The sequence below is a fragment of the Eumetopias jubatus genome, unplaced genomic scaffold, assembly GCF_037043125.1.
Source record: "Eumetopias jubatus isolate StellerSeaLion01/CBP00866 unplaced genomic scaffold, mEumJub1_p1.0 scaffold_104, whole genome shotgun sequence".
In the NCBI taxonomy this organism is placed as follows: domain Eukaryota; kingdom Metazoa; phylum Chordata; class Mammalia; order Carnivora; family Otariidae; genus Eumetopias; species Eumetopias jubatus.
This window is the reverse complement of record NW_028274910.1, coordinates 442,313-467,758: the sequence shown is the minus strand read 5'-3', so window position 1 is coordinate 467,758 and position 25,446 is coordinate 442,313. Positions and strand designations below refer to the sequence as shown.

The window sequence follows — 25,446 nt, the reverse complement described above, 5'->3', positions numbered from 1 at the left end:
AAACAGTGTTATGAAATACGGATTTTCCTTCATGTTAACGTAGCCTTCCTGTCCTGTAGTGGGAGTTCTGAGCTATTTTGTTTTGAACACCAATGTGTATGGAGTCATGGATAGATGTGAAAACACTTTTTATTATATCTTCCACATCACATGTGCCAAAGAAAACAGAAGTTAGTTAATATTTTATGGGTGCCTTGTAACCGTGTGGAAAGCCCAGCTTCTAACTGAGTGGGGATAGGATTGTTCATATCCACATTGATAATTACATCAGTCAGTGGGTGATCCTTCTGTGAGCTGTGAGGTAAGTGCAGAAAAGCCCGGGGGCCTACATGACCGCACTTTTCGTTACCGTACCTGACGCCCCTGCTCACAGGTGTTCACACTTCCCCAGGTTGCTTTACTTCTAGAAAACCCAGTAAGCAAAAATCATATGTGCGTATTGTGTGTGCATTTTTATATTAAGTGATACACATACACAATGTTTAGGGTTTTCAGAGTCATGAAGATGTGTAACATTGTGAATTTATGTGTCACTTTTAATGAAAATTCACCGTTTTTGAAATAATGTTAACGTCTCGCTGCCTTTCATGATGTTACTTCACTGTATTTGGCAGACCCAAGACATCTCATAAAATTGACCTGTGCGTGCTCCTCTCTTAACTGACTTCCTTACACACCAGGGGTGAAGCACTTCCTCATGCTCAAGCACACATGAGTGCCTGGCCTACATGGACTGGCTGTCCCCAGGAGTGAGCCCTGGCCATCTGGAGGGACGTGAGCACCTCCAGGCAGCTCACCGGGCAGAAGCCCAGCTAAAGAGAACGTGCCTCCCTGCTCACTGACCTTTCTGTTGCTCCACATGATGCAAGTGGTGCTAAGGGTTAAATGCATCTGTTTCTGTTCAATGAAAAATACTTAATTTTTCAAAATTGGGTGTTTTTTTTAAAAAACTGGTAGGCACGCTAATTTGGGACTAGTTGATGTCTTTCTCAGGCAGTGTTCTAGAGTATAATTACAAAGGTAGTGACTCTGTTTTCCAGTTTCACGCCTGTCTCTTTCAGAACAGGCAGAAGTTATATTTGTACCAAACAATGCATCTGAACTGAAAGGCAGAGGCCACACTTTCTTCAGGTAGTTAGAGCCCTTCACGTTATCGCGCTCTTCCGGAGGGAGCTGGGAGGGACACTTGTCCTCAGTGGGGAAGGACATTCCTAGCTGCTGGAATTACAGAGCAGAGCATTCTCACTGCCGAGGGGCGCCCCGCTATGAGAGCTCGGCCCGTGGAGGTCCACGTACGGGATGGGGAGTCCTGGTCCCGTTGATGAGCTTTCCTCTGTGACCTGGTCTTTGTTGCAGGAACCCTCACCCAGAACGAGATGGTGTTTAAGAGGCTGCACCTGGGGACTGTGTCTTATGGAGCAGACACGATGGAGGAGATCCAGAGCCACCTCAGGAATCCATACTCACAGGTAAGCTCATTGGCATCCGCACGGGAGCTGCCTGCAAAAGTGCCTGGCTCTGTCGAACCAGCCTGAACCCACTGTATCCGCTGATCTGGAAATCGGCGAACATCTTTGAATGTCCTAAAACACTCAGTTTTAATTTATAAATCAAGAAGCAGTTTTTGAACCAATTTTATTTTATTTTTTTTATTCTTTGTAAAGATTTTATTTATTTATTTATTTGTTTGTTTGTTTGTTTGTTTGATAGAGATAGAGGGAGAGCACAAGCAGGGGGAGGGAGAAGCAGGCTCCCCACTGAGGAAGGAGCCCGATGTAGGGCTCGCTCCCAGGACCCTGGGATCATGACCTGAGCCGAAGGCAGCCACTTAACCGACTGAGCCACTGAACCAATTTTGAATAAGCATTTCTATATTGTAAAATAATAGAAAGGATATAATGACCTTAAACCATTTATTCATATTAAATAATTTTCTTAGTGAAATATTCCAAAAGATTACTCAGGATAGGTAGTATTTTTAAGACTATTAAGTAGAATACTGCATCACAGGTGTTTCTTACCAGTTCCTCTGGGTTTCTTCATAATTAGTAAGACTTTCTCATTTTTTTGCCTTTTCCGTAAACAGAAGTAGACACACGGTATCGTGAGCCCTGTGTCCCTGTCATTCGGCCTCAGCAGCTGTCCATGCACCGCAGACCTGGTTCCCTGCGTAGCCCTGCTCCTCCTTCACCATATCACTGTGAAGTGAAACTCAAATGTCATGTTATTTCATCTGCAAATACATCGTCTGTGTCTGGATTAGATAAGGACTCCTTGGGTGGAGGCAGGGGGCGTATATCCTAAGTCTTGGCCTTTCCCTGGAGCTTTAGGAGCTCTCTGAAGTTGCAGGAACAGGAAATACACAGCCTAGTAGCCACAGTGTTTGCCAGAGACTTGGTAGGCCGTGCGCTCTGCAAGTGCGTCTGTGGCCCGGGAAGGTCCTGACACGCCAGATCCTGACATGGGGCCCACAGGGCCACGTGTTCCCACAGATGACAGGGTGTGGGGCAGGCAGACACAGTCCACTCTGCAAAGGTCATTTTAGGCCGCAGAGGTCCCCTAGCCTGTTCTCAGGTAGCGTTCGTGTTGCACTCATTTGAATTCACTGATTCTGGGTAACCAAACCTTGCAAGGCCAGGGTGTCTAAGATGCTGCACACACAAGGCTGTGGTTTGAACCCAGAGCCAGCCATCACTTCCCTAGGCTGCTTTTCTGCCTCTCTGCTGGCCTATTGTGAGGTTCGGGCACCCCCGTTGTAACAGGCCAGCATATATCAGGTGCAAACGTGCCATCACCCGCCCCCCAGGGAAGCGGGGCCTCGCATGTACACAGACCACTGCCGCCTCGAGGCTCCCACGGGCCGTCTGGCAGCGGCGCCCCCAGAGGCTGTAGGCCCTGTGTATTGATGGTCATACTTCTGACTTGACTTCCACAGACGGGGCTGAGCCACACACGCCCTGAGCAGTTTCTGCTCTGACCGAATTCAGGTGTCCTGTCTGCCTTACATTCAGTTTGTGAAAACCTTCTCTTTCTTCTGTAATGTTTACCAGAACGGCGTATACTTTACTTTTCAAGACGCTGTCAAAAGAAAAGTATCTAATGCATATGTGTTTATTGGATGTAATGATCACTTACACAAGCACACATATACTTAAAACCAAGCCCTTTCTTCAGTTGGATGTCACTCAGTGCAATACAGAGCATTTTGTAACCTAGAACATTTATTAACAGAAGGAAAATCTAAAAAGGAGAAGGAATAGGTCTTCCCTTCTCCTGGTAATCTAGGTCTAGGTCGAAACAGTACCAGGTAAAATCTGTTTTTAAAAAATAAATTTATATTATGCATGAATATGATTTTAATAGCTCCAAATAAGCTGTTTTCTAGAAAATTTAGAAACAGAAAGGATGAGTCAGTGTATAAAAATAGCAGATATTTAATACTTATTTCCATGGAGGAGGTCTTTTAAAAATCTTTTTTCGAAGCTGTCTGTTGGTTGGCTGGTTAGATAGTACTCTTTTGTAAAATTGATTTTATTCCTCAGATTCTGTCTTTTTATTAAGATGATAATAGTCTACCAGGTCCACTGCAATGTAACATGAATCTTTCATAATCTGATTATATTTCCCCTCCGGAAGCATTTGGTGATGGAGGGCATAATCTTTAATGGCATTTGTGTGAAATGAAATTCTACAGCCATCGATAAACAGAGTCCTAAGGGGAGTCAGCCGTGTTGCGTGCCGCTCTCCCTTTGCCGTGCAAGCAGCAGGCGGGTGGGAGGCGAGCGCAGGGGAGAGGCAGTGCCAGCTGCTGAGCTGCACCAGCAAACCCTTCATTAGACAGCACTGTGACTTCACGGGCAGAGTAGTCACGGCTCGGTGGCTCTGCATGCCCCGTCCAAAAGCGAGAGCCTGGCTTTCTCAGGAGGGCCGTCACAAGTGGCCATGAAGGTAACCGAGGAGCCTCTGTGGTCCTGCTCCACCTCCCCCTGGAGCGGGGGGGAATGGCCACTCCACTGACGGAGGCGAGCGCCCTCGAATGCAGCCTGGTGCGGGGGGAGCCAAATGGAGGGAGCGGGGAGTCACGTCCGGAGCGCAAGAGTCTGAAATAGGAGGTGGGGATCAGTTTTCGTCAGATGCCGGGGTTACTGTCATGCACAAAACTAGCTCTTAATACAGAGGCTGTGACAGGCTGGATTCCTTTATTGTATTAAAGGAAGATTCGTAAGTATTTTTTCCTGCTTTTAGCTTTAGTCCACTTCAGGTACAGCACTTTTTAATGAAACATGAAAGCAGTTAGGAGTATATGGCTCTGGTTTGCTCTTTAACTCACCCCATCTTTACAAGGAGAACAAACATGACTTATTACGGACTTAGCAAGCCAATGCCATGGATCAAGTGAATGTAGAAAAGGAAAACCCTCCGACTCTAAGTACTGCAACAGTTTGGTAGCCGTGCCGACCAGGAGACGCGAGTGCTGACAGCGCTAGCACGGACACGTCACGTGAGCGAGCCCGTTCCCTAAGAGCTGCTTGTCTCATCCCTCACTGATGCACTCATAAAAATCACACGTGCTGGTAACTCCAGTATCAACTACGTTGTCTCTTTAATTTTGTGACGTTCGTATTTTATCAGATGCAGTCTCAAGCTAGCGGGAATGCTACCAGTTCAACACCACCAAGAAAGGCCCAGTCCTCAGCTCCCAAAGTGAGAAAAAGTGTTAGCAGTCGAGTCCACGAAGCTGTGAAGGCCATTGCGCTGTGCCACAACGTGACCCCCGTGTATGAGCCTCGAGCCGGCGTGATCGCGGAGGCCGAGTACGCAGAGGCGGACCAGGACTTCAGCGACAGGAACCGCACCTACCAGGCCGCCAGCCCTGACGAGGTCAGTCGGGGCCTCTTAGAGGATGTCAGATACAAACCTGCATCAGAGGCACAAGAATTCGTTCTTCCAGGGGCATGAATGCAAGGGGAGCTTTATTATCGTGTCTAATGGTGCCTTAGCTCCAGGCCTGAAGGCCACATGGCTCTCTCGGATTCGTGCATTTGGTCCTGGTGTGTCCACTTACCCCAGAAAGCATAAGAGTTGAGTTACTGGAAAACACATGAGAAAAATCAGAGTTTTACTGATTTGCAAACTGATTTGTGACCGAGTCAGATCTTAATAAAGCTGCTGGCGCCTGGACTGTTCCTCCCTCATCATCCCATCTTCTTACTTCCACATGAATTGTCAGGCTTACGTGTTAAATTTCCAGGTTTGTTCGTTTGTTTTGCCAGAATTTAGCTATAGCATATCTATTTCAAAAGAGAATTGGGCTATAAATCATTTCAAAAATCTACAGAAGACAGAAACAGTAAAATCTTCAATGTGGCAAATTAGTCATTTCTGACCTTACATCATTTTTTTACTTTTTTTTTTAAAGATTTTATTTATTTGTTTTTGTCAGAGAGAGACAGAGCACAAGCAGGGGGAGCAGCAGAGAGGAGAAGCAGACTCCCTGCTGAGCGGAGAGCTCGATCCCAGGACCCTGGGATCATGATCTGAGCCAAAGTCAGACACTTAACCGACTGAGCCACCCAGACGCCCCCATTTTTTTTATTTTTAGATTGATAAAAGTCATTGTTAAATTAATTTGCCCAATTCCTGTTCAGCCAGTATATTTTAAATAACGTTTTCTTATGCCCTCCCTTTTAGTCAAGGTTCTTGAGATGATTCTGTAATCAAACCAACCATGGAAGCAATATAAGCAAACAACCTTCTTTTTTTTTTTTTAAATACTGTATGAAATTGGATCATGTAATAACTCCCAAAAAGTACCATCAATCACAGTTTAAAAAAGAAAAATCTGATCTAATGTTTTTTTTTTTTAAAGATTTTATTTATTTATTTGAGAGAATGAGAGAGAGAGAGAGCATATGAGAGGAGGGAGGGTCAGAGGGAGAAGCAGACTCCCTGCTGAGCAGGGAGCCCGATGCGGGACTCGATCCCGGGACTCCAGGATCATGACCTGAGCCGAAGGCAGTCACTTAACCAACTGAGCCACCCAGGCGCCCCTGATCTAATGTTTTAAAGAGAGGAGCCCAGTGATTCTCGTAAACGAGTATTTCAGAAGAGCGAGGTCCTTCTGTAATGACATCACAGCAAGGAACTTGCGCGCCGCTTTCCCCTGAGATATCTGTGTTGGGGAGGCTGAAGGGCTGGGGCCTTAGGCTGCCGCTGGGAACCACAGCATGAAACCAAGAGCGCCAAGGTGCTGGGGTGTAACGTGTACTGCAGAGTCTGGAGCGCTGACAAGAGCGTCCCTGTTGTGCTGAATAAAATTAATTAAGAGGTCAGAAGATAAATCTGTGAGTTTCCCGTGTTAGGAAAGGCGTTCTGTGAGTCATAGCTAGAGCCGGCTTGGGACCTGGGCCAGAGAGGACTGTGTAGTTGTGTGTTGTGGGTGCCGGCTTGCAGGGGCTCGTGTCCTGCTTCCCTGCAGCTGGGAGCAGCCAGTCCTGCCTGTTTATTCCTCGAAAGCTGCTTGCGACCATCCTGATGGGTTTCGTTCCCAGAGGCGCCCTCAGTCCATGTCTGCCGTCTCCTGGGAGCCACAGGGGACACACCGGCACCCTTCATCCTGTCTGCGTGGCACGGGGACTGACAATTTTGTTTTCTTCAGTCTTTTTTGTGTATCTGCCTTTTTCTGTACCTGTGCATGGTTCCAGAAGTGCTGATTGCTGGGCCTGGTGTGGAGCCAGTGCTTCTCCATTCTAGGGACGCACTAAGTGGCCCCCATAGCTGAGAACCACTGAGTCTCGTGAGTCTTCCTGGGCGCTCCCTATGGTGTGCGGGAAGCACCTCGGCGGAGCAGGTGGGGAGTGCCAGTGTGCGTGGTCCCTCCACAGTGCCCCCCACAGGCCGCACGGTGGAGACAGACACTTGGGACCCCTTTACCTTGTTCTGACTTCATAATGACGAAGAACAGTAGCAAGAAACCCGAAGTGCACCAGCAAACGCTTGGTGTTTTACTAAGCTTTATGCACCGCTGTATGATTTGAAAACCAAATTTATTTTTGAAGAGGTAGTTACATAGGCACTGCCTTATTTATTTAGTCAGGAAATTATCCCACGGTAACCAAAACAAGCTACTTTAGAAATTATGACATGTCATTACTCAGGGGAAAAACAGCCAAAAAGATGAAAGTTCAGTTTTTCTTTAAACGTGGAAAGCTGAGACCGGTTTCACTAGCTCCAGCCTCCCCTCAGTGCTCGCTCACATGGAGACACCTCCCTGTCTCCCCCCCCCCCCAGCCCCCGCAGCTGCCTGCCACACCCCTGCGGCCCTGGGCCCCCTCCACTGCGGAGGGTCAGCTCAGGGGTGATTTAGCTGGAGCAGACCTGCTGATGCACCCCCAGTGTCCCAGGCACACTGCGGGTCACACAGCTTGCGTGGGGCTCAGAGTGCCTCCCAGACATGAAGCGTTCAGGGAGCTGTGCTCAAATCATTCCCATGCACCCCAACTTCTCCCCACGCCTCTGCCTGCACCCCACCCAGGATGCTCTTGTTGGTTCACAACCAGCTGACGGTGGGCTCGTCAGGGCTGGGGTAAAGGGAACTTCCACTCTTAAACACTGTTGTATTACTATTAGACATTTTTACAGTAACTTTATTATTCCTATAATTAGTTTTTAAATTAAACTGAAAAGAATGAAAGAGGCTGAAGACAAAGAAGGATCTCAAAGCCTGTTTGATCCTGAACCATCACCTTCATAGCAGCTTGTGTGGGTCGACCTGGCACGTTTTGGGTGTGGTGTGGTGCCACAGGTGTTTGAGGGGAGGGGTAGTGCTCTTTCTCGACCTCCTCAGACTCTTGTCTTCTTTTGTGCCCTGTGAGGGTCTCACCCGGACCGCCCCCCACACGGTGTGCAGGTCTCAGCCACCGCCCCCCCTCCCCGCAGGTGAGCTGGTCTCACCCGGACCACCCCCCACACGGGTGTCCGGGTCTCAGCCACCGCCCTCCGCCACCCCACCTCCCCACCCCCCGGCGCGTGTGTGCAGGTCTCAGCGGGACCCTTGAGGCCCAGGCTGCAGGGAGGTGCTGGGATTGCACTGCCTAGGGTAGAAAGGAGGGAGCTGTCCGTGGTATTTATCTAGAAACCAGTTTCCTGGGAGTATCAGGCCTTGATGTTCAAGCAGGAGCCCGAGCCCTGGAGTCCATAGCCAGGCCGAGTCTCAAGTCTCGCAGTAAAAGGTCTTTCCCCGTTCTGCTGCCTGATGACCTTGTGATGGCGAACCCCCATCACTGTGGAGTCCCAGCGTCACCCAGCTCTTCTCAGGATCACCGGCACGGCCTGTGAACACGGGGACTGGCCGCGGTGTGGCAGGTGGTTGAGGAACTGCTCAGCGTAGCCAGCTCATCACGGGGAGGCGGGCTTGGGGCACGTGGGGAGGCCCAGTTCCGCCATCTCTCCCGCTCTCCTCCTCGGTGTGCTTGGTCTGGAGTCTGCTGGTCAGGGGATGGGACTTCATTAGCACCACTGGTACACTCTGTAGATTGTGTTGACCACTAAATATGGAGACATCTGTTGTGGCCAAACTGCATGCGGCTTTGGGAATCGTGTATATAGCACATATGTTTATTTGGTAATAGGAAATCTAGGAGAAACTGCTAAGAGGAAGAGCTAAGATTCAGATGATGTATAAATTGCCATCTTAGCATTCCATTATATGCTTTGAAACAGATGTGGGCCCCTGGTCACGGCCCTTTAAAGGAAAGGGGCCATGTTCCTTTTCATACAAAGAAAGGATTGAACACATTTTTTTCTGTATTATATAACAGTCTAGAAATTCTCAAAAATTGCATGTGATTATATATTGAAAAAGGACTATTTCCCAGTCTAAAAGCATAGGAAACTGAGACCACAGATGTTTCTCAAGAAAAATCTTATTAGAAGTTGTAAAAATACTATATTCCATGTTTACCTTGTTACCTGCCAAAAGTAAATATAAATTTTATTGAAAATACATGGAATTTTTCATCTTTAGGTTTTTATATAATTCATAACACTTTTTAAATCTTAGGTATGCACAATAGAGAGGGGTCTCATCAATTCCAAGATTACCGGAATCAAATAGAAACTGCCAATCTTATAATTGAATTTGTTCCTTGTTTAAAAATTCTTTCTACTTTGGAGATTGGACAATGATTAAAAGTAGCAGCCCTTTTAAATAACCTTAAAAAAAATCCCTAACACATAGTCTAAATCTGAAAATGAAGAAAATAGAGTTCATCATAATTTTTAAAGAGCTCTATTGATGCAACGTTTGCAAATCCCTAAGGCCCAAGGAAAATAATCTAAATGGTTCATTATTTAGCTTATTGAACTTTGCTGCAGTTAGGTTGACGGATGATGGCAATGCTTCCCAATCACCAAAGCACCGTTTTAAAAGCATTTTTTATTGAATAAAGTGCTTAGAATATTGCACCCTGGAGCTTTATTCAGGGAAATGGCTCAGTTGATGTTTTCTGTTTGACCTCAGCTTTGACCTATCACAACATGGATGGTTAATAAGCAACATTATCATTTCAGAGATGTCACTGGTTTTGTCCATTCTGCATCAACACTCTGCTCTTACAATCCCTACGTGTTTATGGCTCTTGTGTTCTCTTCGTCTTTAGAAAGAATGTAATTTAAGTAGAATGTTCTTGTTTCTGAGTCCCTGGTATCACAGTTGCAATTCTTCACAACATAAGTGGCCTTCATTTTCATTTTCCTGAAAACAGAAAGGATCTCTTACCTTACCTACAGATGTGCACAAAGGAATGTTTTATACAAATAATGAAATTCTGGGGGAGTTAATGTTAAATCCTTAAAGGCTCTGTGAGGTACAGTCATGAAATACTTGCTGGGACGTGTCATCGGGGAACATCGGTGATACTTTAAGGTGTAGCAAGCGGTGATAATAGTCGAGTGTCAGTAACTCATCTTGTATTCACCACGTGGAGCCCACTGATGCCCTGTCCCTGTTTCTTATGATAAGTGATCAATATTTCATTTTCTCTGAGAGAGTAGAAAGTTTCACTTGCCTGTCGCTTTATCTCTAGAGCCTGAGCATAGCAAACTGCAGCTTAGTAAACATTAGATGTTCCCTGGAAATTCCTAGACAGAATTAAGACCCATCCTCCTTCAGTTGTGGTGTGTCCCGTGCGAGACCCCGAATGTTGTGAGCCGTCAGAGCGGATATGCGCTCCGTGGGCAGAGCCTTGGTGCTCACAGTCCCTAGCTCCAGGGATCAGGGCACACGGTGACACAAACCCTAAAGGCCTCTGGCCTCTTTGGGCCCAAAAAGACTGATTGGCCATGATTTTTAATGACCGCTTCCTTCTGAAAACTAGCTGTTTACTGGTAATATTCTTCTCCGCACTGTGGCAAGAACATTCTGTGTTTACATGTTATTTTCAGGTATAGATATCAGCTCCTCACTTGGACATTTATTTGCAAGAATCAGCTAAAATTTATGCCAAACCGCAAGTGGATTATTTAAGTATGGAAGTCTATACCGTCCTTAATGGCCTTGCTTTGGGGTTTCCCAAAGCAAGCTGTCGTGCGTGGGGTGTGTCCCGTTGTATACTCGCTGTATTGTGCACACTCACTGGCGTGGGGCTAACTGTGGTGTTGCATTAGTGCATGTGGGGGCGGGCCCCCGGCTGACGGATGCCCCCTCCCAGGAGCAGCGGACAGTGTGTGCACAGCCGACCGTGACTGCTGATCGGAAGGTTTTCCAGGTGATCAGACTGCATTTCATGTTCATAATCTGCCAAGTTATAACAATGATGGTAATACCACACTCAAGAATGAAGACAAGTCTGTGATCAGGTTATGATCTATCAAATGCCTGGTGAGACAGGCATCCCTGGCTTATACCTGGCAGGTATGTGTATGTCATTGCTAATATGATCAAAGAAAGTTCTCCCAAGCTTTTCAGTAATGGCACAGAAGCTTCTGAATAATGGAATTGTAGAGAAAGACTAACGTTAAGATCTTGCCTCATATTTTCTCTCCTACGGAAGGACCCTTGGGAACACCTTCCTATACTGGTTACTTAGCGTGGAAAAGTGTGATGTGTACATAAGTTGCCTGTGACAAAGATTGTGTGTTACTAAGTGGCCTGTGGATGAGATTTAGCCCAGGCTCCCTCTTACATATATTTTTCATATTCACATTTTAACTAATTTTACCTCTGTGTTATTGTCAGTAGTTACATTGTTAGAAATTTCTAAAAGCTCAGTAGTCATGGAAATAGTCATTTTGAAATGTATTAAGCCTTTAAGTTTAGAGTTATCTTTACATTTCAGAGAATGATCTCTCAGCATTACATGCTGTTAGAACGTCAGGCAGCAGCTTCCGGAGGAACATGGCAGCACACAAGGAGGATTTGATAAACCACTTTCCCCACGTTTTATTCCAGTACTGACAAAACTGCCAAAACAGATCAAATCAAGCAGTAGCACTGGAAACTTCCTTACTAAAGAACCCATACCTGAGCACCAGGACAATTTTGTGTTCTGTGGGCCACGGATACAGGGCGAGGGGTGCTAGATGGCCCACCATCACAGAGAGCATCCCCCGGGAGCAAGAAAAGACGTGCACCCCACCTCTGCCCTCTGCCTGAGTTAGAGGGCCTCACTGATGGAGAAGGCAGGTGGCTGTGTGTTCCCTGCTCCTGAGATAATTCTGAGCCAAAGACCTGACCGTTTCTACCCAGCCCTCAGCAGCTTTGTATGTATGTCCTGTTAGTACAGAGAAGACAACCAAAGAGAAGCCCTGGTCAGGAGAGGCCAGAGATCCAAAGCGACGTCCGTGCAAACACTGAACAACTCCCGCTCGCGCTCCAGCTCCCAGGGCACGGCCAGCAGCATGGTGGGGGGCACGGCAGACGGACCTGCGTTCCCCTTGGAGGACGTACCCGGGAGCACCTTGCAGACCAGACGAGAATGCTCCCCAATAAGAAGAACAGTAAGTGAAGTCGCATCAACTAAAACATTCAGAAGGATAAAACAAAACCAGAGGAAAGTAGGAGAAAGAAAAGGTAAGGAGAACAAAAAGTCATGATTGAGAAGCCAATAAATTCAGAAATTGTTGGCAAAAATCAAAACAAAACTAATACAAACCAGTGAGTGCAAACTAAGTGCAAAATTAACCCAACACAAAACTTTTCTGGAACAAGGAAGGCTATTCCAAAGGTTTCTAAATCATTTCATGAAGCCAACTTAATTCTAAATTCTAAAATCTGATCAAGATAACATAAATATACACACAGTAAGAAAGAGATTTACAGATGAATCTTATGACCATAGAGACAGAAATCCTGTAGTACCCACAAACCTACAGTATGTTGAAAGACCATGACCCAGGAGCATTTTTCCTAGGAATATGAGAATGATACAGGACATACATTAGCATGGCTCTGTCGGAGTCAGAAATCACTTGATAATCTCACTTCCATTAGTGAGTGCCTTAAAAAAGGCATTTAAGTTAAAATTCAGTACCCATTCCTGGATCAAAACAAACAAACTAGGCCCCTCTCCACATCTAGTAATAGTCAATGCAAAATAGAGAGGTCCTTTCCTAGCATGATTCATGATACCAGTCTTAAATCAATACTCACCATCACACCAGATAAACTCTACAACCGTCCCAAGTGAAGAATAAAACAAGGATGTCTGCTAACTGCAGTACCATTTCATACTGTCCCGGATGTTCTATCCAGACAGTGTGTCAGAAAAAAATCATTATCGTTATTACAAGGAAATAAAATTACTGCTTAGACATGACATGACTGTATATCTAGGCAACCGAAGAATCATCATTCAGGAGACCCCAATAAAAATACACAAACTCATAGTTTCTTATATATCAACAACCACCTGCTGCACTGAAGATGATGGCCCATTCACAAAGCTACAACAATAAAAATATTTAATCATGAACTTAAGTAGAAATACGTCCTATGGGGAAAAAAAACCAGCTAATTTTAAAGCTGTGCTTCAAAGCACTGTTATTAATGCTTTACCTACATCAGTCTTCTAACAGATTCTGAAAGAGGTGTCCTCATTGATTGTTCAGGTAATTGTCAGCCCTGGCTCCCGTTCAGAAACACCTGAGGAGTTTTAAACCCTCCAATGTCTAGATTTCTTCCAAACCTACTGAAACTAAATCTGCAGAATGAAACATTCTTCACCAATTCCTTATATTATTCCTGATTGATGTGTTTTAAAAACAGTTAATTTCAGTAAATGTGAGGGTTGCGGTGTACGTTGCTTAATTAGTTAAGTAGGTACACATGTTCATATTAGACTGTTCTGCAAATCTACGTTTTACCAGCATGGAAGAACCTCCTGTGAAAAGCACTGTGCCGGGAGTCTGTAGTCTTGAGTCCTAGAAACCCCTCACCCCTGTTAGGCCTCCGTTACCCATCAAAGGAGAGCAGGGCTGTCTATTTATGCCTGTACCGGTGATACCCCACCTCTCCCTCCCCCTAGCTCCCTCACAGTTACTGGAATACCCAAAGCAGTCTCGGGCCTTATATCTAATTGAATGTGATTGCAATTGCATACCTTCCCACATCCAGGCCCAAGTGGCTTCAGGTGAATTCAACCAAACATTTAAGGGGAAATAATACCAATTCTATAGAAACTCTTCCCAAATACAGTAGGGAAGAAACACTTGTCTGTGCTAAACTGACACCAGTATCAGACAAAGGCATCACGAGAGAGCTACAAACCAAATCACTATGAGCATAGGTGCAGAAATCCCACAGAGTGGGGGCAGGTAAAGCCCAACAGGAGGTGAAAAAGATAACACATCCTGATTAAGTGGAGCTTACCCCAGGAATGGAAGGTTGGTTTGACAGTTGTAAATCGATCGATGTAATTTCCTGCAGACTATAGGGGGAAATCCCTATGATCATTGCAGGAGCTTCATGGGGAAAAACACTTGGCAAAAATCCAGCGTCTGTTTCTGATAAAATCTCTCAGTAAACTAGGAGTAAAAGAGTTTGTGCAGCCTAATAAGGACATCTTTGAAAAATCCTGCTGTTAACATGATACTTCATAGGAAACAATGAGTAAGTTCCTTCTAATGTTTGGAGCAGGCAGAGGAGGTGTCCTCTCTTTCCACGCAGAACTAGCCAGGGCACTAACACAAGAAAAGAGAAATAAAAGGCATACAAGCTGGAGAAGAAGAAATAAAACTGTCTTTTTTGGTGGAGGATATGAGTATCTTCATAGAAAATCCCAAAGGCTCTACTAAAAAAAAAAAATAGTAATGTTTAAGAAGTGAATTTACCAAGATAGCACATCATAACGCCCATATACAAAAATTACTTGTATTTTTATATACTAGCAGTGAGCAATTACAAATTGAGATTTTTTTAATGTACCATTTAAAATGCACCAAAAGCACATGAAATACTTAAGGATGGATCTAACCAAACATGCATAGATCTGTGTACTGTCAGCACCGAGACAGTGGAGAGTTGAAGAGGGCCTGTGTGTGAGGGCGCATCGTGCTCACGGACCGGAAGACCTGTTGCCGAGGTGCCGACTGATTTCCTGCCAAGGAGGTGCAGTGCAGAGGGGGTGATGCTTGAAGAAGTGGTGCCCAGAACAACGGGACTGTCATACGCAAAGCCTCAACTAGTATCTCTCCCCATGTACAAAAATTAAGTCAAGGGGCACCTGGCTGGCGCAGACAGTTGAGCGTCTGCCTTCGGCTCAGGTCATCATCCTGGGGTCCTGGGATCGAGCCCCGAGTCAGGCTCCCTGCTCAGAGGGGAGCCTGCTTCTCCCTCTCCTCCCGCTCGTGCTCACTCTCTCTGTCGCTCTCTCTCAAATAAAATCTTTAAAAGAATTAACTCAAATTGGTCACAGACATATGAAAAACCTAAAAGTATAAAATTTCTCGAAAAAAAGTCTATAGGCTTGAGTCAGACAGTGATTTCACGGGACACAAACAGCACAGTTTGTAAAAGAAGTTGATGAATTGGACTTGATGGTAAACATCACATTGTTCAGAGACACCATTAAGACAAGGACAAGCCACAGATCTGCAGAATATGTTTGTGAAATACATACCTGATCAATGAGTGGAAACCAAGATACATGAAGACTTCTCAGAACCCGCTAATGAGAGAACTCCCCCCACACAATTCAAGCGTTGGCAAGAGATCGAACGGCACCGCCAAAAAGAGATATTGACCATATAAAACCATAGGAATAGTGAGGCTTCGTGCATCTGTCAAGTGACTGGCGTTTTGTGGGCAAGAATTGGCTGAAAGGTAGACTGGCAACTTGAGGGGAAGAGAGACATTGCTTAGACCCCAGGCCAGTGACACTGGGCACCCGGGGGCATGCCGCTCACGAGCAGGTGCTCAGGACTGTCCCGTTTACGCTTAGGCGTGTGTCATAGGCGCCCGTCAGCCCTCCATTCCAGATAAGAGGTTGTTAGTTCTCTCTTATTGAAGGAATGTTTGTGCTGGCCCCGACCAGTGAGCTGGGGGAGAGTGAGCCCGGTAGAGCTCGGGGGCCTCAGGCATGGAGGTCCTCAAACCACCGCGGGTTTGGGTGTGGAAGGTGACACGCAAGCAGACCCGTCGACGTGTGTGTGTTGTAGTGAGTGCCACAGCGGAGGGAACAGGTGGATGAAGGGGAGAGTGGGAGGGGGCCAGGACAGGAGCCCCCCAGGCTGGACTAGGGATGCTGGACTCATATCTGACCCAGCCGCTCAGCTCAGGAGCAAGACAGCCCCCACGTGTTACTGTTCCTGCAAACCAACCACCCAGCATGGATCCTGGGGGGTGGCCGGTGGGGAGGAGTAGAAAAGAGCCACTTGAGAGCACTCCTGGTGCGTGGGTCTGGAGTCAGGGGCTCACCCAGCCTGCGGAGCGTGTGCACCCTGGGAGGCCGCCACGGATGCCCCACCCCAGGCAGTACAGTCAGCCACGGAGACCACCCTTCGCTCAGCAGCCTGCGGGGGGCGTGTCCACCCCTGCGGGGCTGTCCCATCGTCTGGTGCTGAGTGGGGACCTGAGAACATGTGAACACTCAGGCCCCTACGTCCTCACTGCCGTGGGAAGACCTGCCTGCCTTCAGTTCTGCCACATCTAACGCACAGTCTCCACTTGTGGCCCTGGTCACCCCGATTCAGACACGCAGATCCTTTCTAGGACCAGAGATGTTGCCTTTCTGGATGGCTTTCCTTAATTTTAAAAAGCAGTGAAAAATCCTGGCATCTCCATGCGGCTTTTCAGTTCTCTGCCCAACCTGGGAGTTCCCTCTCCTGACCCGGTCGGGTGGTCCTGGGGAGGCTCAGCTGGCGGGGGGGTGGGGGGGGCGCGTCGCTGGTGCTCGGTACACACGTATTCTGCATGTGGTCAGACACGCGCTGCAGTTTGGGGTCCGCGAGACCTTCTGCCGGCCTGGGTTCCCCAGCAGGACTGCGCAGCCGTCAGACTCACTTCCTGGCGGTGACCAGAAGAGGACGAGTGGGAGCAGTGTAAGGGGTGCCCAGGCCGGGGGTCCCTCCCCGGGGGTCCTGTGGACAGCGCTCACTCATCAAAGCAACGATGCGTGACACCATGCACGGAGCGCTGCCCACCCAGGAAGCCCACCTGAGCCTTGGCGTCCAGGGTTTTCACTGGGGGTCATTCGTGTAGGTGCGGGTGACCCCCACATGGCTGACCTTCGTTTCCAGCCCCTGCAGGTCAAGGGGACACCACGAGACTGGCGCCCCTCCATAAAGCACAAGGATGGTGCCGACCACGTGTAGCTGGCCCCCCGTTCCCAGGGCTCGTTCCCGCGGCGTGGAGGTCACCCCCAGAAACACAGGCCCAGCAGGCCATAGAGTCAGGCAGTCACCCCTACGCAGGGGAGCGTTCTGACCTTGCATTCGCTCCCCGGCAGAGGTCAGGGGTCACAGCGTGCTCTTCTGACTCTGTGACCCCATCTGAGGCAGCTTTGGGCCTTCACTGTTTTCCGGCAAAACATTTCTAGACAGCAGTTTCTCACAGTATTTGACAAACATAAACATTCAAGTTGTTACTAGTTGTCTAATTTATCTAATGGAAAAAGGAGAACAGAGATCTTACTGAAGCAGTTAATTAAAATAGATATAAGTAAAAGTTTGCTCATTTCCTTTATTTCCCAGAAATAGGGGAGAGGCATCAATTACACATTGAGAGTGGGGCTTCACATTTATAAAGGTAAGGTGCTGGGTGTTCCTAGAACAGCGGGCTCCCGAAATGCAGCAGAGGAAATCCAGCATGTCAGACATGGTCTGACCATCCCGAATATTGTACAGATTCAGGGCCTTGGGCTTATTCTTGTTTCGAGTTTTGCCTTAGCTCTTTAAACTCAGTCTTCCAGCCTTTTGAGCACATTGTCTCTGGTCAGTGGTTTTGGGTACTAGGCAGGTACCTCCTATCTAAGGACACCTGGTAGTGTCCAGGCTGCTCCAGGCACACAGAAGGTCAGGGTGGACACAGCAGAAAAGGCCCAACATCAGAATTTTCCCTTCAGTGAGACCGTGGGAACACCCCCTGACTGGGGGTGTCTGTGCAGATGCCCTCGTGGGCGGACCTGGCCCAGCGCGTGTGGACGGCACTCTCCTAGATGCCAGAGCTGATTACATGGCGTTGCTCACAGCAAAATGAGAATTCTGCACCATTAGATCTTACAGGTTGGCAATCTAATATGTAACATTTTGCTGTCTTGAATTTATAGGTCAGCTAATAGTATGATTTTATTAACTTAAATGAAACTTGTATCTTTAAAGGGAAAATTGGGGAGCAGAAATTGGCACACTGCACATAGCTGTTCCTACCTCACCAAGCAGACTTGTGCCCAGCAACAGGCGGGGGGCCAGGCGTGGGCAGTCGGGCCAGACACCGTTTCCGGTGTCCCGTGATAGTATTTGCCAGCAGGGCCCAGAATGATGTAGGGTCCAGAGAGGAAATCTCTGGGTGCCTGAGGACCCCGCCGGGTGGAGAGACGGGGTTTCCAGGACCTGCCTGTGAGCACCAGCCTGGGTCCCCAGTCCTGCGCCCCAAGCCGGGTCCCCTGCTCGGCCAGCCCAACGTCCGGACGGAACCCGGGCCCGGACAGATCCGCGCGCCCCGCCCGGAGCAGCAGGAGGCCCTGGCAGCCTGGCCATCCCGCCCAAGGTGGAGCACCTCATTCACCGCCTTGGCCCCGGGGTCCCTTCGCCCCCTGCTGGAAGCTGGCTGAGCGCTCCTTGGTGCCACCAGGGCTGTGCCCTAGGATGGCTGGGCCGCCACACTGCGTCCCCGCCAGGGCGGCTGGAAGGGACATTCTGAGGGCCGGCGGGATGCCCGCGATAGCCCCCTCCTCTCCAGCTAGTACATGGCCGGCCACGTGGCAGAGGTTTCTTTCTAGTCAGGGCACCTGCGGTAGGTGCTAGGGTGCTCCTCCTTCCACGGGTGAGGAAGCTGAGACTCAGGGAGGGAAGCACCCCTGAGGGTGGACTCACCTGCCCTCCTGCCTCGCTCAGTCCTGGAATTCCTATTCCTTACCCCCCCCCCCCCACTCAGTTCACCCAGGTTCTTTCCGCTCAGAATGTCACCTCCCCTCCGCTCCATCAGGGAGCAGTGTCCCCCAGAAGCCCAGTATCCTCGGCTCGATGCTCCTCTTGCTCACTCTTAGGGTCCTCCATCAGCCCCTCACCCCTTCCCGTCTCCAGGCAGATGATGACATTTCCCCTGGCTTTGGCCCCGCTGACCTCAGGGTGGCACATTTCTAAAGCGCTCAGATTCTGTAGAGACACCTGCACACAGCCTCAGCTGATCTGCGCTGTGTCCTCAGCCCCACCCCACCTTCCCAGGCTCCGAGGTGAGAAGGGGAAATACAAATGCAGCCCTCCAGCGCTGGCTCACGGGGGAAGCTGGGACACCAACATGACTCAGACGCAGTGGGACAGGCTCGCTGGTCATCTGGAGGGTGTGGTGGCAAGCAGAAGCTGAGGACACTGTGCTCCAAGACGGATGGCCGCCTTGCACACACCAGCCCAGGCTCGAGAAGACTGCTGAAGAGCTCGCTCAGCGTGGACACCTCAGAGGGAATTAAAGGACATTCCGCACCCGTGTCTCAGACGAGGATTTAAGAAGAGTCCACTACAATGAGGGCTCCTAGACGAGACGCTAAAATATCTGGACGACACCCAAGAGTGATCCCAGACCTGGAAACAAAGACCCCAAAGTCTCATTGCACGAGGAATAAACAAAGGAGTTTTCATCAGAATTGTGCTGAGCTGAAGAGCGGTGCCCAGTGGCTGCCGGAGGAGGCCACAGGAGTGCCGCTCCCGTCCATCCGAAGGCTCACGAGCCAGGGCTGGTTCTTCTGAGGCTGGGATGGAGACTGCCGCTTCCTCTGCCCCAGCACCTGGGGGTTTGCTGGTGGCCATGGGTGCTCCTCGAGGGCTGGTGCGTCCCCCAAAACTGCCCCCATCTCTGCAGGCCATCCTCCCTGTGTGCCCGTCTGGCCCTTCCTGAGCAGGTGAGAGATCCCAGAACACAACACACAAGATCGTGGAAGAGTGTCTGCAGAGAGTGCAAAACAACGGCAGGTCTGACTCACGCCGGGTGGAGCAGAAGGGGTCAGGGAGGGCTTCTCGGAGGAAGGGACATTCGGAAGAGAGCTGAGGCACAGAGGTAGTTAGGGAAGTTGGGTGGGCTTCCGCGGAAGAGGAGACCACTTGTGAAAAACCCCAGAGTGGTGGAAGCGGAGGGAAGGGTGAGGGGGGGGAGAGCACAGGCCGTGGAGGGAGGTTCAGTCTGAGGACAGGGAGCCCCGGGCAGGCTCGGGGGCTGAGCTTGGAGTCCAGGACCCCCAAACGGAGATGCCACGTGAGGGGCTGGAGTTCAGAGGACAGAGAGATGTGGGAGCCGGACACGTGGAGTCACCAGTATGTAGCTGGCGATGCAATTCGCTGGTGCGGTTAGGGCCACCCAAGGAGAACACAGTAGAACGGCATCAGTCAGCTACTGCCACGTAAGGACCACCCACAGGATCTCTGTGCTATGAACCGACACGAATGTACTTAGCTTTCCCGTCTGGGCAGCATGGGGTCAGGTGGTGCAGGCTGGCCCTGCTGGGCGGCGGGGGTCTCCGCAGCTTGCGCCCGCCTTGGGGGGTGGCTGTCCGTGACTGGTTCGCACCGGCTCTGCTGCCATTGTCCCCCCTCCCACCGAGGGCGGCCACGTCCTGCTCGTCTCACGGCCACGCCGAGGCCACAGCAGGCGAAGCCACAGCAGGCTGGGAGGAAGGGCTCAGCACAGGACTGCATTTCTGCCTCAGCGGCTAAGTGAAGCATGTCGAGGGGCCAAACCCCAAGTGCAGAAGGGCCTGCCCAGGGTCTGTCGGGGGTCACAGCCCTGGGCACGCGCAGGAGCCCAGGGTGAACCCAGCTCTGTGTCCTCACACAAGGGCTGCACCCAGGCCTTGCGTGGGCTGTGGGTGGGGTGGGGTGGGAGGGTGTCACTGTATAGATGGGGCATGGGGGGGGTCAGCATTGAACAGCTGGGGGAGGGGCCCTCGCGGGTGGGGCTCTTGTCTGAGGAGGAAGTTGGGTGAGGGGACCCCGGCAATGGTGACCTCACTTCCCTGACAACAGAGCCCATCAGAATTTGGAACCCAGGTAACCAGGAACCCACATTCCAGAGACAGCCCCCGGCCCAGCTCATTACATTGCAGATAGTGAAACTAAGATGTTCACGTGCTGTGTTCCCAGATCCGGAGGTTGCCGACGGAAGAAAGCGCGCCCAGCAAATGCTGTCTCAAGATGTCCTTTCAGGGCTCCCCACCGCCTCTGGCCGTTTGGTCGGAAAGACCACAAGGTGACACCAGGAGCCCCAGAGCCGGCCACCCAGCCCCACAGGGTCTAATCCACCTGTGCAGCCCCAGGTCCCCACCCGTGTGTGTGTGTGTGTGTGTGTGTGAAGAGGGGTCATGTAGGGTGGGCCAACCCCATTCAAGAGCAGGCTGATGAGGGGTCAGATACCCAGTGGGCAGGTCTTGTTCAAGGTCAAGGGTGGCTGGGTGGGACGGGGTGTGTGCGGATGCGAGCTTCTGCCCTGGGTTTATCCCAATTGCCCTGGAGCGGGGGTCACTGTACCGCGTGCAGGGCTGGGCATGCACAGGTGTGTCTGATCTGGGAGCAGGAGGGGGACAGGGCAGGGGGACAGGGAGGCTGGCTGGGCAGGGCTGTGATGCCTCTGGGCCGGCTACCCGTCCCTGTCTTTGCAGACCACGGATGAAATCGGGAGGAGGCTGGCGGACAGCCGTGACGTTTCCGCGACCTGGGGCGTGACCCCACAGGGGTCCCCAGGAGCAGGTGCTGGGGATTGCGGGGGAAGGCCTCCGACACCACCCAGACCACTGTCCCTGGTGGTCATTGAGTGGATTGTGCTCCAGGAATGGAGCCCACGGAGACCGAGCTCGAGGCTGAGAAGCCTGGGGCGGGGTGCCTGTGGGTGGGTGGGGACGGGTCGGGGCCGGCCCCACAGGGAGGAGCCCCGAGAGGCTGGTGTGGGGCCAGGAGCAAAGACTGTGTGCAGAGCACCCAGCGGGTGGACTGCAGTCGGGGAGACGTCCCGGGGAGGGCTCCTTCCTGGCTGCGGCTTCTCTGGGAGGCTCTGGGCTGGGCTCTGTCTTGCACATACCCACGGAGAGCAGGCACGGGGGTGAGCTTTTCTCCTCTCACAGATGTTCCACGACCTAAGGAGCTAGAGCCGGCTCCAACTCCATCAGCAGCTCTCCAGGGAGGGGTGGTGCCTGCAGAGACCTCAGCAGGAGCCCAGGAGCCGGCAGTTGACCCGGCACCTGCCCACGGAGAGCCTGACACCGACCCGGAAGGGCCTGCTCGAGAACCTGTGCCCGGAGAGCCTGCCCCTGTTCCTGCCACTCTTCCTGCCGGAGCCAGGGCCCCTGTGCCTGCCCCGAACTGTGGCCCTGCTCCTTCCCCAGACCCCGCTCCTGCCCTGGATCCTGACCCATCCCTACCCCTGCCAGTGCCCCTGTCCCTGCCCCTGACCCAGATACTGCCTTGGTTCCTGTATGTGCCATTGCTGCAGACCCTGTCCCTCCCCTTGCACCTGCCCCTTCCCCTTCCCCTGCTTGTGCTCCTGTTCTGGCCCCTGACCCAAGTCCTGCCCCTTCCCCTGCCCATGCCTGTGTCCCTGTTTTCGCCTCTGACCCAAATCTTGCTCCCACTCATGTCCCTGCCCCTGCCCGTGCCCCTGCAGCTGCCACTTCCCCAGCACCTGCCTGTGCACCTGTTCTTGCCCCTGCTCCGGATCCTGACCCAGCCCCTGCCCCTGCCTGTATTCCTGTTCTTGCCCCTGTCCCGGCTTCTGCCCCTGCAACTGTCCATTGCCCTGCCCCTCCCTGTGCTCCGGTGCTTGCCTCTGACCCAGCTCCTTCCCCTTTCCCTACCCGTTTCCCTGCCCCTGCATGTGCACCCATTCCTGCCCATGACCCACCTCCTGCCCCTGCACCTGTCCGTTCCTCTACCTGTGTCCCTGTCCGTGCCCCTGCGAGAGCCAATGCCCTTTCCCCTGCCTGGGTCCCTGTTCCTGCCGATGCCCCTTCCCCTGCTTTCCAGGGCCGCGGGCCCTTCCCTTGGCCCTGCCTGTGCTCCTGTACTTGCCCATGACCCAGCTCCTACTGTGCATCCGGCCCCTGTCCCTGCTCTTGCATCTGGCCCTGCCCATCCTCCTGTTCCTGCAGGGCTCCCACAACCACAGCCAGAGCCCACATCCTCGTGGGGAGAGCCCATTGTACAATTCCCCTTATTTCCATCACCCGACCCTGATGCCCCGCCAGATTGTTTCATCCCCTCCCCCTGTGTTCTTTCTCTCTGGTACATATTAACTGTTATATTATCTTTCCTTATCCTCTACGCTGTTTATTATTTATTTTAAATAAAATTAATTGTTTTCTGTTGGACAAGTCTGGAGCATTAATTTTATTCCCAATGCTGTGCCACCGCACCACAGAACATTGCTGCACAATATCTGCTTCCGCAAAGGACACCCTGAACCAGAAGGCCTCCCTGCCCATTTCTCCCCGAGCCCAGCCCCTGGCGACCCCTAAGCTGCTTTCTCTCTCTGTTCCTTTCCTGGGTGTTTCCTGTACGTGGAATCACGCAATAGGGGCTTTTGCGTCTGCCCCCCTATTTTCAAAGGGAACTCGTTTCCTTCTGTATTTATTGGACACAGAATTTCCCTTATTCGATATTGAAATGCCTGGGGGTTACAGATCAGACGTAATCAGAGAGCCACTTTAGGAATTATGGGCACAATCTTGGGGCCGAGACCCCTGTTCCTGCTGGGACACCTCAGCCTGACCCCAGACAGGACAGGGCTGGTTCCTCCTGTGGCCCACACAGAAACCAGGGAAATGCAGAAAGCTGGAAGACACACCCCAAAGGGCAATGCATTGCTCACAACCCCAGGCCAGAGAAAGGTTTCAGCGGACTCTGGTCCAAACCACGCTCCAAGTCACTGGGTTCCACAGGGAGAGACCACACGCATGCAAGTCCAAGTGGGGACAGGCACGGGGGGAGTCAGAGAAGCGGAGCTACCAGGGAAGGACTCTGGCAAAAAAAAAAACTCTATGGAGGCAGCGCTGGTCACCCTCAGACCGGCAGGTGTCTGGTCTGGGGACCAGCAGCCCTGGGGAGAACGTGAGGAAGCGGAGGTCCCCTGGAGGAAAGGGTGACGGCACCCCTGTCTGGGAGGACAGTGCGCAGCACCCATCCCAGCCTGCAGGTGCACCCATCACCTAGTGTGAGCAGCTCAATCCCAGCTTGTTGAAGGGAAGACCCGTGTCCATAATCCCCTATTTGCAACAGAATCCATAAAGGGGAGTTTGTGGGTCAACACGTATACAGTGTTTAAGGTACAAGTCTCGAATTCCAACATCCATGGTCTGCTTGTCCACCTTGAGCCTTGTTTGGGAAGCAGGGGTGGGGACGCCCGGGGCTGTGACCTGTGGGAGGGGTGGGGAGGGGGAGCTCTGAATGGAGTGACCAAAGCACACGGGGTGACCTGCCCAGGAGGGACCCTCTCGGTCCCCAGCCCCTCTCCTGACCTCGTGCACGATGGCGAGGGTGTGATGATGAAGGTGCTGGCCCTTGGCTGCCGAGTTCCGTAGCTGGTGTCGGAGCTGCTCAGGCTGCACACCGGGCTCTGATCCCAGAGCTGGCGCGAGAGCTGAAGCTGCAGCTGCCCCAGTCTCGGGAGCTGCGGCTCGCATCGCTGTTGGACCTGCCTCGAGCTCTGGGGCAGGTGCTAGAGCTGAATCCCCCTCCAGAGATGATCTAGATCCGGTTCCGCACTTGGATAAGGCTCTTGAACCCACGAACGGCTTTCCTCCCCTGCCCATTTCATGGATGACAAAACTCGGGGCGGTGACGGGACCGGCTACCTGGGGGTAATGGCTACGGGGGGATTCAGCCCAAGGATCCTGCATGACCTTCACCTCGTGCCTCATACAGGTCGGTCCTGAGCTGCCCGAAAGGGGGAAGGGCCTGAACCGCTGCTCCCGGCACCTGATCCCACCTGATCAGAGACTCTCGCCGGGGACGTGAAGTCCTCGTTTGACCTCTGCTCCGGCCAGCCCCACGTGAGCAGGGACCGTGCTTCCTCACCGCTGGGTCCCCAACCCCAGAACAGTGCCTGGTAGTGGTATCAGTTCACATTGTAGTGAATCACAGGGATCCCCCAGCAGCCCCTTGATGTGGGGGATGTTGCTTACAGAAGAGAGATCTGGGCCACAGACTTGTGTTCACTCTTTCATCCACTCGTGCAGCATCCCCACCTGTGTCTGTTTGCTGGAATTCAGAGGGGACCCCCAGACACCCTCCCTGCCCTCGGAGCTCCCAGCCCAACCCGTAGGTCAGCATCTCACCTACAGTCCGCAAGGGGGCGATACAGACCTAGAGCATCTCTAGCACCAGACCTTGCAGGAGGCATGGGGCTGGGCCCGCCCTGGTGGCAGCTAAGATCTAGAACCATCTGACGCACTAGAACCTGCCCCAGTGCTGACTCGAGCCAGCCACGGAAGCAGCTCGAGAGCCTGAGCCAGTGCCCCCACAGACTAGAGCCCGTCCAGCTCCGACCCGATAATACTGGTATTATCAAAATCATTCTGTAGACAGAACCCGAGAGAAATATTATGCTTGTATATACCCCACCCACTACCATACCGTACAACACTAGTAAAAAACAAGAACCACTAATCAATCACCAATTACATAGGATATGATCTGCACTATCTTCACAACTGATAAAGGAAAATATGTTTAATTCTAGCTTTGTTAACATAGGTATCCTTCTTGAAATGATCCTAAATATCTTCCTAGCTCTGGGGAAAATCTGAAAGAAGCCCA

At 51.1% G+C, this 25,446-nt stretch overlaps 1 protein-coding gene and 1 long non-coding RNA gene across 3 annotated transcripts in view; both read left to right on the top strand.

Moving 5' to 3' along the window:
* The window catches only part of LOC148161655 (uncharacterized), a 305,996-nt gene that overhangs the window by 142,131 nt on the left and 138,419 nt on the right, over positions 1-25,446 (top strand). The window lies entirely within an intron of this gene.
* Positions 1,361-5,062, top strand: LOC148161656 (putative phospholipid-transporting ATPase IIB). Its single transcript, XM_088020670.1, has 2 exons — positions 1,361-1,469; positions 4,633-5,062. The coding sequence occupies exons 1-2, from the start codon at positions 1,377-1,379 to the stop codon at positions 4,957-4,959; spliced, it is 420 nt and encodes a 139-aa protein (XP_087876796.1). The 5' UTR covers positions 1,361-1,376; the 3' UTR covers positions 4,960-5,062.

Bases quoted from the DNA above. Each gene is read 5' to 3' on its own strand.
- LOC148161656 (XM_088020670.1), top strand. From the start codon at position 1,377: ATGGTGTTTAAGAGGCTGCACCTGGGGACTGTGTCTTATGGAGCAGAC. The intron at 1,470-4,632 runs GTAAGCTCATTG...GTATTTTATCAG, and splicing joins TCAGGAATCCATACTCACAG to ATGCAGTCTCAAGCTAGCGG.